Source organism: Anarrhichthys ocellatus, unplaced genomic scaffold (genome assembly GCF_004355925.1).
Source record: "Anarrhichthys ocellatus isolate YVR2014 unplaced genomic scaffold, GSC_Weel_1.0 scaffold40, whole genome shotgun sequence".
In the NCBI taxonomy this organism is placed as follows: domain Eukaryota; kingdom Metazoa; phylum Chordata; class Actinopteri; order Perciformes; family Anarhichadidae; genus Anarrhichthys; species Anarrhichthys ocellatus.
The window spans coordinates 278,040-293,611 of NW_022280070.1; the positions used below are offsets into that span (position 1 = coordinate 278,040).

The following is a 15,572-nucleotide window of genomic DNA, read 5'->3' on the forward strand; positions in this document are numbered from 1 at the left end:
CACACACACACACACACACACACACACACACACACACACACACACACAGTGCTACATGTGAATATATCTTGCTGCTTCTCCTCTTACATACAAAAGGCTTCATTTGTCATTCTAGTTCAAACTGCCCATTCAGAGGCAACAGTTTTGGAACAATGACTGTGAACTTTAATTTAATTTACATAACAATCACACTCTTCAAAAAAGCTGCTCATCGCAATTAACATGAAGGAGAATGGATGCCAACTTCATTGTATCATTGGTGAAGTAGAAAAACAAAACACTCAGGCGCAGTATGTAATATTGCAACAATTAGGTGGAAAATCAGATCATTCGGTCATAATGAAGAAGGCCTTTTTTTTTGTTTATTTGTTTAGTGTTAAGGGGGTCTCACATATCTAATTAATGGTGAAATACGAGAGACGGGACAGAGAAAATACAGCACCCACATGGGTCATAAACTCTTATTCATCCTCCTAGCTTGCTCATTCGCTAATTTTATAATTCCCTTGCCCTGCCTCAGAGGATTCAACATGAAATCATTGTTAACCACTACACACACACACACACACACACACACACACACACACACAACAATTCCCTCCCACTGTAACCCCTCTAGTTTACCACCAAAGAGAATGAAAGGTGAGTCACTTAACTCCCTCTATGCACAACTGTAGGACGCCCGCAGCTGTGTGTGTGTGTGTGTGTGTGTGTGTGTGTGTGTGTGTGTGTGTGTGTGTGTGTGTGTGTGTGTGTGTCTGAAGCTTCCGTTCAGCGTGCATGTGCGGGTGTGTGAGCACGATCTGTGTCTTTGTGTTTGTGTGTCGGTTGGTCGGGTGGGGAGCCGCGTCACAAACAATTATACACCGCCCCCTGTTTGGAAACAGCAGGGTTGTATCTCCATGCTCGGTCCCATGCTAGGTTACAGGGCCCTGGAATCATCTGTGGGGGGCCTTGTAATATAAACTAACCTGCTGTGACAGTGAAGAGTGATTCAGCTACAAAATGCTGTGCTACAGACCCAGGGGAGTAAATGTGTTTGTGTGCAGAACAACACTGAATGTCTTATTACATGACCGTGGGGTGTTTTTCTCACTTTATTTTTAGAACGAAACGCACTTTGACAATTGAAAGCAATAGTGCACATTTAGTTATACAACCAGGACCGGGGCCACTGCAAGACTGTGCTACACCGACGAACACGAAGGGATTCGGTTTCAGCATTGATTTGCAAATTTGACCATGAAAAAATAGTTGCCCTCTCCTCTCGTCTGGAGTTGGCAAAATGTGTTTGGGCCAAACATTACAAAATGTGTTTCTTTATTACTTGCAGATTGAATTCTTTCACAATCCACTCACTCAACTGACATTGCATTTGCAAATTTGCATGCAGCAGAGTGTGCGAACAAAGTGAGCGAGTGACTTATGCTGGAACCCTTAATCACCGTTTTGAGTTTATTGTTATTTCACAACAACAGAACAATGAGCGCTGACATGAGCTCATGACGTTAGCCTTTAGCTGCTCTCGCGGAGTACTTACTGATGACAGAACAGCGTTCAACATTCACAGCCACGTCTCGTGCTTTCAGACGATTTGATTATTTGTCCTTTTGATAATGGTATCTAATGAAGCAGTTTGACATACAACACATTACACAGACTCAATTATCAGTTTTTTTAATACTCTGATTTTGTATTTAATTGCATTAGCTCAAGTGTACAGTAACTAATGAATTGAGTGTAAATGATATTTATATCATGAAGACTGCTGCTCAGTTTATTATGTGATTTCAAGCCATGTTAGCGGTAAGGCCCTGGAGATGACAATGTTGGTGTGTGGGATGATAGAGATCTGCATCTTTGTTCCAGATCCTCCCTATACTGTTTTTACAGAAGACACGTAAATATGCGGAATCAAACAGCACTCATGCTCACCCTTTCATGGGAACTTTAAACTTGTCAGACTGCCCGGATATGTTTCTGTGGAGTTTTCCAGAAGTTCCAACAAACCACACAGGATTAAAACTCTCTGTGGCGGATCATTTTACAGCCTGTGGCTGAATCACTTTTGTTTATGACTTTTGAAAAATATAGTCCCTGTACATCTGTTCATTATTCAATTCATCTCCTCTTGCATGAAATACATTTTTCAAAGTAATTTAACAGGAAATTAGGCTCATCTGGTATTGTGTGAATGCAAACCTCCTGAAACGAATTAACAATACTTAATCTAGAAAACAACGCTCCATAAAAATGTAACAGTTGAGAGTTTTCCATATGAAGAAAGTTGACACCAGTCCAGGATGTACAGGGTACATCCTGGACTGGTGCTGTTTAGAGGCCAGCTGTTGTTTGACTTAATGTAGGTGTTTGGGGCACAATGACATTGCACCAATTACGCATAATAAAAATACACCTTTGGTTAAGCAAAATTAGATACAAATAATAAATTCCTAGAACGTAGTATCCATAAATCTGTCAGACGCCACTAATAAATACTTTGTGCTTATCCATCTTTCCAGCATAATCTTCTCACTCCCATGAAGCTGGGCTATTTATAAGAGACAGATTTTAAAATAATGGTTCAAACTAAAGCAACACAGGCGGAGATATCCTGTTTTTTAGTCGCTGCTATAGAGTGCTGCAGGGATGATGTATTTGTGTTTCTAACCCCAGAAGTTGGATTTTGGATAAGTGCAGAAAATAAGTTCTGTGGCAAACACAAATTCATGACACATTTTGTTCAGCAACATTATCTTCACAAATGAATACCACTTTTATGAATTTTGAAGCGTGAATGCAATCGTCAGAAATAAACAAGTTAATGTAAACAAACTGCACCACAGTGGCATGAGTGTACACAACAAGGCTGTGAAGTCGTGATGACATGTTGTACCTTAGCAACTGCCTTTTTAAGACACTTAAGAAGCTTCAAAATTCACTCAATATTCTTTCACTATTTTTTTTAGAAAAAAACGTTAAAACCTAATATTATTTTAACCACAGATGCCTCTTAGAAAAAAACCCATTCAACTAACTCATTGACTTCAAGACACTCAATTCCGGATTTTATGACTCATTCCTGCAGCACTCTATGGCCAAGCTGCAAAATCAATAAATCCTACATTTACCTTAATGCAACCAATAGCATAATTTCCCTTCAGGGATATTTTCAAAAGCTTGACAAAGGCCATCATAAAACTGTTTTCAAAGATTAAAATGCCAGTAACATCAGCTCAACCACAACAGCCTAGTTTCAAGTCCAGAGGCTGTGCAACTACTTCACACTTTTTTTAAAGAGAAGCATCTTATAACATGCCCATCTTTTAGAAAAAAAGACAGCATTTGAATACAAGTTCTTCCAGAATTTAGAGGGCCTGTGGTGTATACTGAACGCATTGCTGTGTGTGGGCCTGTGCTAGAAGTCTGTGTTGTGTGAAGTGCTGCGTGTCAACCTCAAGGAAGAGCCAGACATCCTCGGCATATACACTGGGTGGATGCTATTCTGAAGTGGGGTACACGCAGTGTCTGAATTTCTCCACAACGTAAGCGGCCATTTGTCAGAACGATGTGGTGAAGAGCTAGTAGAGATGAAAGCTGTTGCTAGATGCATTCCATTACTTTATTATTTATCATATTCTGGAGTCATTTATTGATTATTTTTGTGTGTGTGTGTGTGTTTGTGTGTGTGCACCAACATGGGGGCTTTGATGTCCTCATATCACTCTGTATTGTTTCATGAGTGCTAATATTGCAAAGTTAAAATAGTTTATGTGACAGTTTCCTCTGGGGGGGGAAGAAACGAGGGAGGAAGGGCTGAGAATACTAAAGGGGAAGAGAGAAAGAGAGAAGAGGGAGGACAGAGAAACTGGGCCAAAGGGTGAGACGGACCAGGCGCAACGATGTGACCGGGCAAGAGCGTCAGAATGAAAGGGCTAAGAGGAGATGAAAGAGAGACGGAGGGTCGAGGAAGCGATACAGGGAGACTGTAGCGACGAAGAAGGGGGGCAAAGATAAGAGAAGGGGAATGGAGTCAGACGCAGGACGTTGAGAAGATAAGACAGACGGGATTAGAAGAGGAGAAAAAGAAAGAGAAGATGTTTCCAGGGAGATTGAGAGGTGTAGAGAACAACAAGGACTCAACAACAGCGCTCTTGAGCATTCTCGAGGGGACAAAAGCAAGACGGCGAGAGAGTGACGAGGGATACGGCCTACAGAATGGGGGGCTGGGGGAGTGGAAGACAAATGAAGTAATGCAATGTAAGTGGACAGATATTAATGAGATGGGAGAGAGAGAATGGATTAGCTGGCAAGCAGAAACTGCAAAAGGGCAACTGAGATGCATGTGTGGGTACAGCATATGTGTTCCTGTGGCACATACTGCCCATGCTATACAGTATGAGGACACATTTTATGGGTACTTATCGCCTTTGCATGTCCCATTAATGCACTAATTTCCACATGGAAATCGTTAAAAGTTTCATTGTATCCTTCAAACCTCAAATGTTGCGGTTTCAAGAATAAACTCCAATACTAAGCGTGTACGTATATACACAGCATTTGCCAGAGGAGAGAGGACTTGTCACGTCAGCATGGAGTGTAATATCAAACTTCAAACTTTTCTCCTGACGTTAATTTATTTAAGTTTTTGCTGAGCCGGTTTTTTGTTTTTTTTCCACATGCACACCAGGGATCTGCCCAGTACAACCACAGTCCACTGGAGCAGCTGAGGATTGCTTCATAGCGCCTCAGCAGTGAGAAGAATGTCAAGGGAGTGGAAAGAAATACCAATTTAATTTCAGATTTCTCCTGCCTGATGCTTCTGATTTGGGGCTGTGCTGTCAACAGCATCAGTGAGCATTTCGTTGGTGTTTCGTATGAAATTGACTTGTACCGTCTAATTTCCTGAGCCAAGGAGAGCATGTTTCTATACCCTGTCAGGTAATTTGTTAGTTTTCGCCTCGGTGGATTTTTTCAAGAGCTCCTGAATTGATTGCTTCTCATATTTGGTGGATAAATGATACATAAAGATAAAAACAGCTGATCGTTTTCATGTTATCTTGTCGCTTCATTTGGGATCAAATTACACAAACAAGCAAAAAAAAAAAAGAAGAAACTTTCACTCTGGCACCTTGTACTAAGTGCCTATTGCAAGTCGACTGTGTTGAATTACATTATAAAGTACAGGGGTTCATGTGTTTATGCATACTGCTCCCAATGACCACAGGCAATCATCTCACAGCGGGCTAATACAAAGACATTTGCTCTGCTGCATTTTAGGAGGCTGCGTTCGGGGTTTCAACAGTGAGATTAACAGTGAGGAAATATTTATGGGTCTCTTGATAGCTAACTCTCAGGTCACAGCTGATTTGTTGACTATGTTGCTGTAATTTCCTTCGTCAATGGCTGCATGTTGACGCTGAGCGTTCCCCTGTTTTTAGTCCTTGTTGTGAGCAAATACTGGAAAGTTTTTAAAACTAATTAACGAGGTCAAAGAGGAGGGAATAGAATCGAGCTTTTCATACGAGTGACCTATTTACAGCAGGTTTTTGATATGTGTTCTTTTTTTCATTGCTTTATCAAAAAAAAACATTTGGTAGCTGACTCCCAAAAAAGGGCATTTGATATCCTTTCGGTTTCCACCAGGGTTGGTGCAATCACTCATGTGACAGTGATGCAGCTTTGTACGAGACACACTTTGACGAATCAGATTACTTGGCTGAAACCACCACTTGTAAAAAAAACAACAACAACACCTTTTCCTCTTCCATCTTGCACAGAACAGACAAAATAATCTGTCCAGAATAAAATCGACCAAACTACTTTTTGTCTGATTTTAAAAAAGCACTGCACTACTGCAGGTTGTGTTTGCTCCGCAGGAGTTAAAACTGCATGTCGGAAGGCTGTTTCCTGCCTGTGTTCCAGTTTTGAGGACGCATCAGAACTTGTTCAAAGGCATCAAACAATAGAAGATGGCAAGGGGAAGTTGTTTTATTTATTTTTTTATATACAGTATAAATGATTGATGCTCCCTGGTGGCAAACATCCAGAGACTCGTGCTTTTCATCCTCGATTCCACTTTCTTGAATTTAATTCTGAGCGATTTCTGTTTGGGTTAGTTCTTATAGACGTGAACAATCTGCCTCAAACTTGTCTTTGTCCTCAGGTAGAGCTATTAAGCTGTTTGGCTACTTTTAATAATGGCTTTTCACATTAAGTCTCATGAACATGTGTTTCTTTTTCCAATCTTTTATCATATGTCTCATTCTGTTCCATAACATCTCTTTAACACTAATTGCGTCTCACAGGGTCTCTCATCTACCAGACAGCACTCTCTCTCTTCTCTCTCTGCCTTTCCTTTTGTGAGGACACTTGTTATTACTATTCTGTTTGTACGCAGGATGATTTTGTAAGTGAGCAAATGTGTGTTTTTCCTTCCTTCCCTCCAGGACTCTGACAGAGCTTATGAAGCAGCCAGGGGAGGCAGGACTGGTGGATGGAGCAGGGGTTCATCATCCTATAGGGACCAACGGCATCTCCACCAGATCACTACGCTCCAACAACGGTCAGTCCTCTGTGTGTGTGTGTGTGTGTGTGTGTGTGTGTGTATGTGTGTGTGTGTGTGTGTGTGTGTGTGTGTGTGTGTGTGTGTGTGCGTGTCTGTGCATTTGAATGGGTTTGCATTAGGACTAGGTACTGTTTAAAAAATGACACCTGCAGTATATCAGTACCCACAATTATGATACTGATACCAAGAGAGTACTTTTATTTGTTTTGTTTTTGTACTTCAATCGATACCCATTGTATGTATGGAAGCATGCACTTGCATAAAATGCCACCACCACCACGTTTGTTTTGTCAGTCGCCACAGGCGTTTAGTATAGCCATACGTCTCTAACTTAATGCTGAACTGAACTGAAAATGGATGCTTTGTCTGGTCTTCAGGACAACAAGCAAATTATTTTACAATGCTTGTTTTTTTTTACTGGAGTCTGGATCGATCAGTGCATTGTACATTATTGATGCCCCATCAAAATGATTTCACCTAGACATAAATATGGCAGCAACCTTACTGTTAGTACCATAGACCATGTGTTTACCATGTTAGTACCATGTTTTAGACACATATATTTATTCACAGAGTTTCGTCTGGTCTCTGTACAATGTATGAGGTACTATGGGTGCCCACAGATAGCTACAATATGTTTTCTCTCTATTTCTGATTCAACAAACAGGGCATCAGTTACAACAGGAGGATAATCTCAATACTGATAGGCCCTGAAATATGGCAAAATATGCTAATAACGCAAATAAGTAATTCGCATTTTTGCATTGACTTTGTATGTCTTTTTTTTATATCTACATCATTATGTAGTCTTTTGTCATCCTTTTTATCTGTATATTGCAATTACATCACATTATTTTGGGTTTTGTACCGATGTAGTAAACCAGCAAACATCTTCTTTGTGTTGGCCTCAGTTATTAGTTTCGGCAAGGACCGCGTTAGGTTTGAACACACTATTAGAGCGACCCTCAAAGCCGAGAGCAATTCAGAAACAAGGGGATGGATGAATTGAGAGGACCGGGACAAAGCCTTTAACATCCACCGAGTCAGAAAACAACACATCAGCACTGAGCTCATTGAACAGTGAAGACGCCACAGACACATTAAATGCACATATATGTTTACAATTCTGCACCGGAACCCCCTTGTACCCGTTTATATTGAAACACTTATTAGGTCTCACTCTCTATTGCTGTCTGTCTTACACATGTGTGCAAACAGCAGGGACAGACAGGTCATTTTTAATTAAGATGTAATTAGCTGTGTTCCAGCTCCGAACCCACAGAGGGAACACTGTCTGACCCATCTGTCTCCCTCTTTGTCTTTTGACCACACACACACACACACACACACACACACACAAACAGATACATGCTCAAAAAAAAACCTGTGCTTCTTCAGTGCATTGAGACTCAAATTAGTGGGCATGTTTCCTGGGGGCTAATTTGTGACAAGAGTGATGGCATGTTTTAAAGGACAAAGGTCCCTGTTGCCTCACAATGCTGTCCGCGTCATCAGGCACAGCACAGCGAATGAGAGCCGTGCTCTGGTCCAGTCGTTCTCTAGTATCCACACTGACCTGTTTAAATGTGTGAGCTAAATGTCTTTATTGTACACCGCTGAAGTCTGGTGGAAATCTACACTCACGCATGAAGCCGTATAATGTCGATAAACGTGATACATACTTTTTCCAACATACATGCACAGATTAAAAAACAGTGGTACCAGATGTTTCATATGCTCTGGTTCATATGGTAATTATCATAGTGGAAGGTCTTCTTGTTTCACACTATCACAAATGCGCATACTTACACATGCAGTATTTTCACACATACAGACAAAAAGAAAATGCTGAGGCTTCTCCCTGACTTTGATCTTCCCACCATTGCAATAAACAAGTTGTTGGCCTCTTTTTCACCCACTGCGCTTATTAGCAATTTACTTTCTTCTGTCTTGCTGTTCCTCGCTTGCCTCGCTTCTGCCATTGCTTTCTTCCCCTGCTATTAAATCTCCCCTTTTTTACCTCTTTTGCTTTCTCACATTATGTTGTCTTGGTATTTTTTAGTAGCCTTCAACATCATTGTGTAATCAGCCTTTCAGCATCACGCACACGCATTTTAGTACCTACAGCAGGTAGTGTACTATTTACTCTATGTGATATCATTTTTGTTTGACTTTAAGATTTATTGTGTCTGATATATAGTTATCTTTCGATTATTGCTTATTATCTCTGATGGATCAGGGGGAAGCACACTTTGAAAAAAACTAAAATGAGTCTGAACTGGAGCTCCATTTTATACTGAAAGATAATATTTACTGTAGTTCACAGCTTTTTGTTGTGTTTATCAAAGTTTTACATCTTATTTTTCTCTCATCTTTCTGCTCATGCTATACCGGCATGATTCAATGTAATGACACATACGTATACAAATATATACTGTAACGAAAGAAGCAAAAGACAAAAGAGGGAGAATTAATTCTGCAGATTAAAAAATTATTTAAAAAAAACAAAACAAGGAAATGACAGACAGAAGGCTGTGAGAGGTGTAAGGGAGAGGAGGGGGGTAAACAGGGCGGACTTACGGAGGAAAGAGTGTGTATTTGAGTGTGTGTGTGTGTGTGTGTGTGTTTAAGGGTTGAATCGGGACACAGGGTGATGACAGTATGGCGATGGAATGAAGCCATGGCGATCCCTTTTGTGTCAGCAGTCTACACATAATCACCTCTTAATTATACACATTTAATCCTTCAGGCCACTTAGACAGAGAGAGAGAAGAAGATGATGTGAGGAAGTGAAAGACACAGAGAGAAAAGGAGAGAGGACGGTAGAAAGTCGAATATAAATGTGAATGAGATGCATATCACTTCACAGGTTAGAGTAAAAGTACTTTTCAAAGGAGGTTGGCGATTGCAAAAAAAAACGTTTCTCCCTCTCCACGATACAAATGTTAGGGCTCATCCAAAAGACATCTAGGCAGTATGAAAAATGATGTTTCACCACTTTATACATGACCTACAGCAAAATGGCACACTTCTAATGACAACATTATTGCCTTTCAATGAAAAAAGCTCTTAAAATTTTGAATGTTCTCTTGGAATAGATTCCGCAGCAGTTTTTTAGCCGCACCAGAGGCCTGACTCTAAAAGACAACGTCTGTGTCTGTGAGTGGTTCTCCCAACTTTGGTCCGAACTGAAAAAGCTCAGCAACTGTTAGCTTAAATGTAAAGACATTCATGGTCCCCAAAGGATGAATCCTACTGACTTTGACAATCCCCTAATCTTTTTCTTTAGCACCACCTTAAGGTTGGCAAGTTTGCCTCAGTGTCAAATGTCCCCCCAACTATTGGATTGGATATTTGGTACACACATCATGTGCCCCTAAGAATTAATTACTTTGGTGACCCTCCGCTTAATCTAATCAAGTCAAAATTTCAATTTCTCCAATACTATAGTTTAGGAACTAATAGCTTGAAAGCTAATGACGTTCCCACCAGCCTCAGCTCGACTTTGTGCTGACTGATAATTAGCAAATGTTAGCATGCTAACATGATGCACGTGGTAAATACTATACCTGCTAAACATCAGCATGTTAGTATTGTTGTCATTTAGCTCAAACTACTGCTTTTCCGAAGTACACTCTGACCGATATGGCTGTAGACTCTTGTATGTAGTTTTATTGATGTATTTATTTTAATGATACTGATAGTCACATACAGCACCATGTACCCGTAAATACCTTGAATCTGACCTCCTTTCTGTCTTTCTCTCTTTACTGTGCATTTTGAAATTATAATTATTAATTGGCCTTTATTCTGTCCTTGTAGGTTGATACAATAGTGGTCCTCAACGTTTCTTATTTATCCACACCAGATTACGATCACTTTATTGCTTGTCCATGCAACTTCTCAAAACTATTTTTTTAGAAGAAGTCGGCAGGCTGACGGATCAAAAAGCAAGGCAATTCTAATCAAGAATAAAAGCGTAATAAAATCATAAATCTCACATTCACTGCTATTCTTATCACTCTACGTGTATATCAATAAACCACTGTGTGCGTCAATGCACTGTGGCTTGCAATAGACTTTAGCTGCACATGTTGGAGTGCAGTGAGAACAGGATGGAAATACACTGAACAAGTTCTGAGCCCTTTCCCTAATGAAGACAGCAGCAAAATCCTCATGTTTCCTCTCTGAGAAAAGAATGATCTCCTTATCTGACTTCCACTCTTCTCCTGCTCACCCGTGCTCATTTTCAAGGAAGATATATTTTTAATACCATGTAAGGGATGAACTAAGGGATGAAAGTGTCAGGATGTAAAGTCTAAGGCTGGCATATTTGACAGAAAGAGAGGAGAGGGGAACAGAAAAACACAAGGAGGAAAAGTATTGAGGTCATGCGACGGTTACAATTACTGAATCAGTGAAACAGGAAGACAGAGAGTTTTTTTTGTGGTTACAAAAGACGGCTGATATGATGGAGAGAAAAGGGTTTGAACAAAGTCAAAGAACAAGGCAATGGGGAGTGGAGAGAGGGAGGAGAGGAACATTAGATGAGGTTAAAAGAGAGATACCTTAACAATAACACTAGTGAGGCGTGCAATGGGAGAAACGGCTTGAGATGGAGGGGAGGAGGGGGGAGGGAAGGTAAAAGTAAAGAAAGAAAAAGACAAGGAGGTGAAAGGGGGCTGATGACGATGATGAGCGGTGGGCGTGAAAGAGACTGGAATTTAAAAAAAGGAGGGCCAAGGTGAGAGTGAGAGAAATGTGTGAGAGAGCTGGAGCACAAAGCAGCGAGTGAGGGAAAGAAAGAATAAAGGAGTGTGAGAAAGAGTCTGATAAAACTAAAAGAGAGGGTGAGGCAGAGATGGAGAGAATAGATAGAAGAGACAACATGCTGCTAGCTGCGAGCGGGCCAGCTGGTCAGCTGCTGCTCTGCTCTGTTCTGGTGTGGAGAGCTGCCCTAAGGACAGTCACCCTGCTCTGCACTCTCACACACACACACACACACACACACACACAAGCAGAAGGTTGCATGTATACATATAAACAAATTACACACAATACAGACTGGGTTACACAGCCTAACACACATTTTGTTGCGTTTTACTGTACACATGTGCAGAGATCAGGGGGGTTCGAGGAGACGGTACATGAGGTGTGGAAGAAAGTAAAGAAATGATGGGTGAGATAAAAGCAAAGATACGAAAGAAAGGGCAGATGGAAGGAAAAGGAGGAGAGGAAAGCAGACTAGAGCAGAGGACTTTTAAATAAAAAAACATACGTTGCAAAGAAGTGAGACAGTGAGTTATTATATAAAAGTGAGAGTGAGAGAAGGAGCGGGTATAAGGCAATGGGATGTAAATAAGAAAGTGTGGCAGGGGAAGAGGAGAACAGATGGCAGGGAAGAAGAGCAAGAAGAACGATGGGAAGCTGGGAATGCGAGAACGCTCCCAGATTACTTATAGCTAATGTCAGCCGTGCCAGCATTGCCTCTAATTGTAGCTCTGAATGCAGCAGTAGAGGAGAACAATTCTCCTGTCTTTATATACAGTGTGTGCGTGCAGCACCATGGACAGCTCCCTTGAAAACAGACGGGACTCTATTAGGTTTTCTTCAACTGGCTAAACAAGAACTTCCTTGTAATACATTATAAGAGTAAACAAATCTTAAACCAAGTTGTTCACCACAAGAAAAATCTCCTGAAGCATCTATTATCATCATGTGACGTATACAATTTTAATCTGAATTGAGATCAGTGCTGTAGCTACCATTTAGGAGTGGGCATGTTTATGTTATGTGGGGCAACTTTGCAATCTACAAATAAAATAATGTATATAATACAGCACACAGTGGGTATTTCATAGAATGATTTCAGTATTTGACTGAAAATACTTTAATTTATACCTTTAGTACTTGGACCTGACCCATCTAATGATCCCCTGACTTTCCCTCTAGCATCACCACGATGTCCACATTTATGGTTTTGAGGGAAATGTCTCGACAGCTGTTGGATGCACTGACATTAAATTTGGTCTCATGTTACCTTCAGGATGAATTGTCATAACTTGTGTGATCCCTTTACTTAGAAACCAAATTTGTCGGACTGCTGAGTTGAAATAACTTAAAGTGTACTACAGCATAGGGTATTTTCTTGTTTCCAAATTGGGGGGGAAAGGAAATGCATCATGCACATAGGATTGCGGGTGTTTTATGAGCGCTGAGATTACACACATGCATCCTTGAAAATCCTCCAAACTGTTTTCTCGGGTATTATTCAAAGGATCCTAGACATTTGAACAACCCTTCTACGGAATTCAATGACGTAGCATCCTTGAAATTCACTCCGTTGAAGGAACCTGCTGTGGGTTTTCAGGAGCAGCCCTCTGTCTTGTTTGAGACTGTGCTCCTCACAAAATCTAATCAAATGCTAGCTGTCTTCCTCCGTTTCTTAAGCACAACGATGTAGGAATGTCATTGAGCGAATGGAACCATTACGTGATTCTTTTTTTTAGCTACGTAACTACACATAAACCAATACAATGATGCCCTACATGAGTTTAAATTATTGTACCAACGATTCAATTACCAAAACATGAATATAAACCATTGGAACCTGTGCCCTAGTTGTTTTAGCCACTTCCATTTAAAACACATTGAATAATGATGCCTTGGACTGTCTCAATAATGCACATGCACACATGTGCTGCTTTATTCAGCAGTTCTCAGAGGTCACCTTCAAACAAGAGACGCCCCTCGGTTATGGAAGGAAAGGACTTCAGTGGGGCATATCCGAGCTGGGCGGACTCCTCGTCTCCACTGGAGGTCTCTTCTCAGATAGGAGAGGATTTGCATTTTGTGGGGCATAATTTGCATGTTGCTGGCCTGCGAGAGAGATAGAGAGGGAAATATAAACATCAGAGTGAGAGGGGGAGGAAAGGAGGTGGAGATGGAAGGAGGGAATATTGAAAGAGGTAGAGCGGGAGGAAAAGGCGAGAGAAGCGGCGTTTGTTTGATGCAGGAAGAGAGGGAGAGCAGTGGAGGGGGGGGGGAGGAAGATAGGATCGGTGTGACATTGAAATGAAAACACGGAAATGAGTATCATGGGAGCCTGCAGGATGGGTGTTAAGCGAAAAGACGTACTATAGGCAGGGGGCTGGTGTGTGTGTGTGTGTGTGTGTGTGTGGTTGTGTGTGCGTGCGTGTGCAGGAGTGTGTCAGCATCTGTGAGAGAGGGAGAGTGTTTGTTTACATCTGTGCGCCCTTGATTTCTTCACTACAGTGCCACATGGGGCCAGTGCCAATTATATCCGCACTGAGCTCGTCAACGACACCCCACCAGAGAGACAGAGAGAGAGAGACGGAGGGAAGGGAGTCAAACAGAGCAAATATGCTTTAAGAATATGTGAGTATATGTGTGTTCATACAAGCATGACAACATGCTCTCATGCATGAACGTATCGTACAGTTTGCACATCAGGTGGCCAACTTGTCTTCTAATCCAGTTACATTCCCACCATTATGTCTGAATGACTGACAGGAGCCCAGGTCTCCAATCTGTTTGCTACTTTGTGGGATTTTTTTTTATCCTCATTAGCATCTGACAGGGATGCGCTTGTCAGTCAGAAATGACTGATCCTGACCGTGCTGGCCTTGTGATGGCTACTGTGGCCGAAAACAACCGGATTAAATATTGCAAAACTGAACACATTTTATGGAATCACAGGAATACAGGAATGTGTTTTACCAGACTTGGCAGCTGTAATACATCAACACAAATGTCAGTGCGTATATGCCTTTAATATAACTGTAAACAACCAGAAATCCACAACTTATATAGATGTCAACTATTTTTTTTAGTAAGTGTAGACTCACAGTTGATAATCTAGTGTAGCTCCAGGGATGGCAATGTACCATTTTCGTCCAGACTGAAATATCTCAACAATGTTGGGTGCATTGCCGTAAAATAAGCTTTTCCCGTTCAAATCTGCCCACATTTTGATGCTAAGCTTTCTGTTTCTTTTACCAGTGACTGGTGATTTCTTCTATTCTTATTGAACTGTTTCTCAGAGGGATCATTGTCTATTTCTGCCCTTTCAGTTGTCAGTCGGGTTGAACCATTCTACGGCGTTTTGTTCTCCGCGTACACAACAAACCCTTCCTACTAAATGATCTATTTGTAAAAAGGACTTTCTACAACTAATATTTGACTTTGAAACTTGAGATTGTTGAACACACCAGCTGGTGTGGTTCTTTGATAAGACAAGCACACTAAATATATTTCTAGTTGGCCGTATGTAATACTCTTTTTAGAATAGACTAAATCCTCTTCTCCTCATCTCAGTTGACCTTTGTGTGTTCTTTCCCTGTTTGACTCTTAAATGTCTCCTCCTGGATCTTTGTTTCTTTCTCTCGATCTTGCAATTTTTGCCTGACTTGGAGAGGAGAAATATCAGTCTGCATTTCTCTTCTCTTTGTCAACTAACATTTCTCTGTCTCTAGCTCTCTCACACACACTTTTTCTCCCCCCCTCAGGCTAAACTATTTGTATCTCTCCTTCCGCCAAAACCATACCGACACAGCAAAAACTACTGAATATCCCAAAAATTTTCTTAGTTACATATTTCTCTAACTTGAAGGTATTTTCATGAATTTCGCTGGCTTTCATTGTCTCCTATTTGGACGAGTCTGTGATTACGATCTTGGCTGTTAAGCGATATGTATCTGTCTCTGACTCATTTAGGGCAGTAAAGATTTAACTCATGAAGCCGTCACACTACCAGATCTACAGTAGGATTGAGATATCCCCCCTGACTTTAGGGTTGGTAAGTCAGGTGTAAGTCCGGCTGATAATCCTCTGGTGCATCTCTTTTCCCGTCTCAGCTTTTCCAGCTCCCTCTCATTAGCCGCCAATCTTCTCTCATCCTCCGCCTTCTTTCTGCTCACAGCCCTGCTTCCCTTGAGCTCTCTCTCTCTCTCTCTCTCTCTCTCTCTCTCTCTCTCTCTCTCTC

At 41.2% G+C, this 15,572-nt stretch overlaps 1 protein-coding gene across 2 annotated transcripts in view; it reads left to right on the plus strand.

Moving 5' to 3' along the window:
* Window positions 1-15,572, plus strand: part of LOC116394739 (protein shisa-8) — an 89,431-nt gene that overhangs the window by 27,145 nt on the left and 46,714 nt on the right. Inside the window, exons 3-4 of one of the 2 annotated variants that reach the window (XM_031868025.1) lie at window positions 6,450-6,565; window positions 13,844-13,966. In XM_031868025.1, coding sequence (XP_031723885.1) covers window positions 6,450-6,565; window positions 13,844-13,966 — 239 coding nt within the window. The remainder of the gene's footprint in view (window positions 1-6,449; window positions 6,566-13,843; window positions 13,967-15,572) is intronic. The other variant, XM_031868026.1, reaches the window with a different exon arrangement.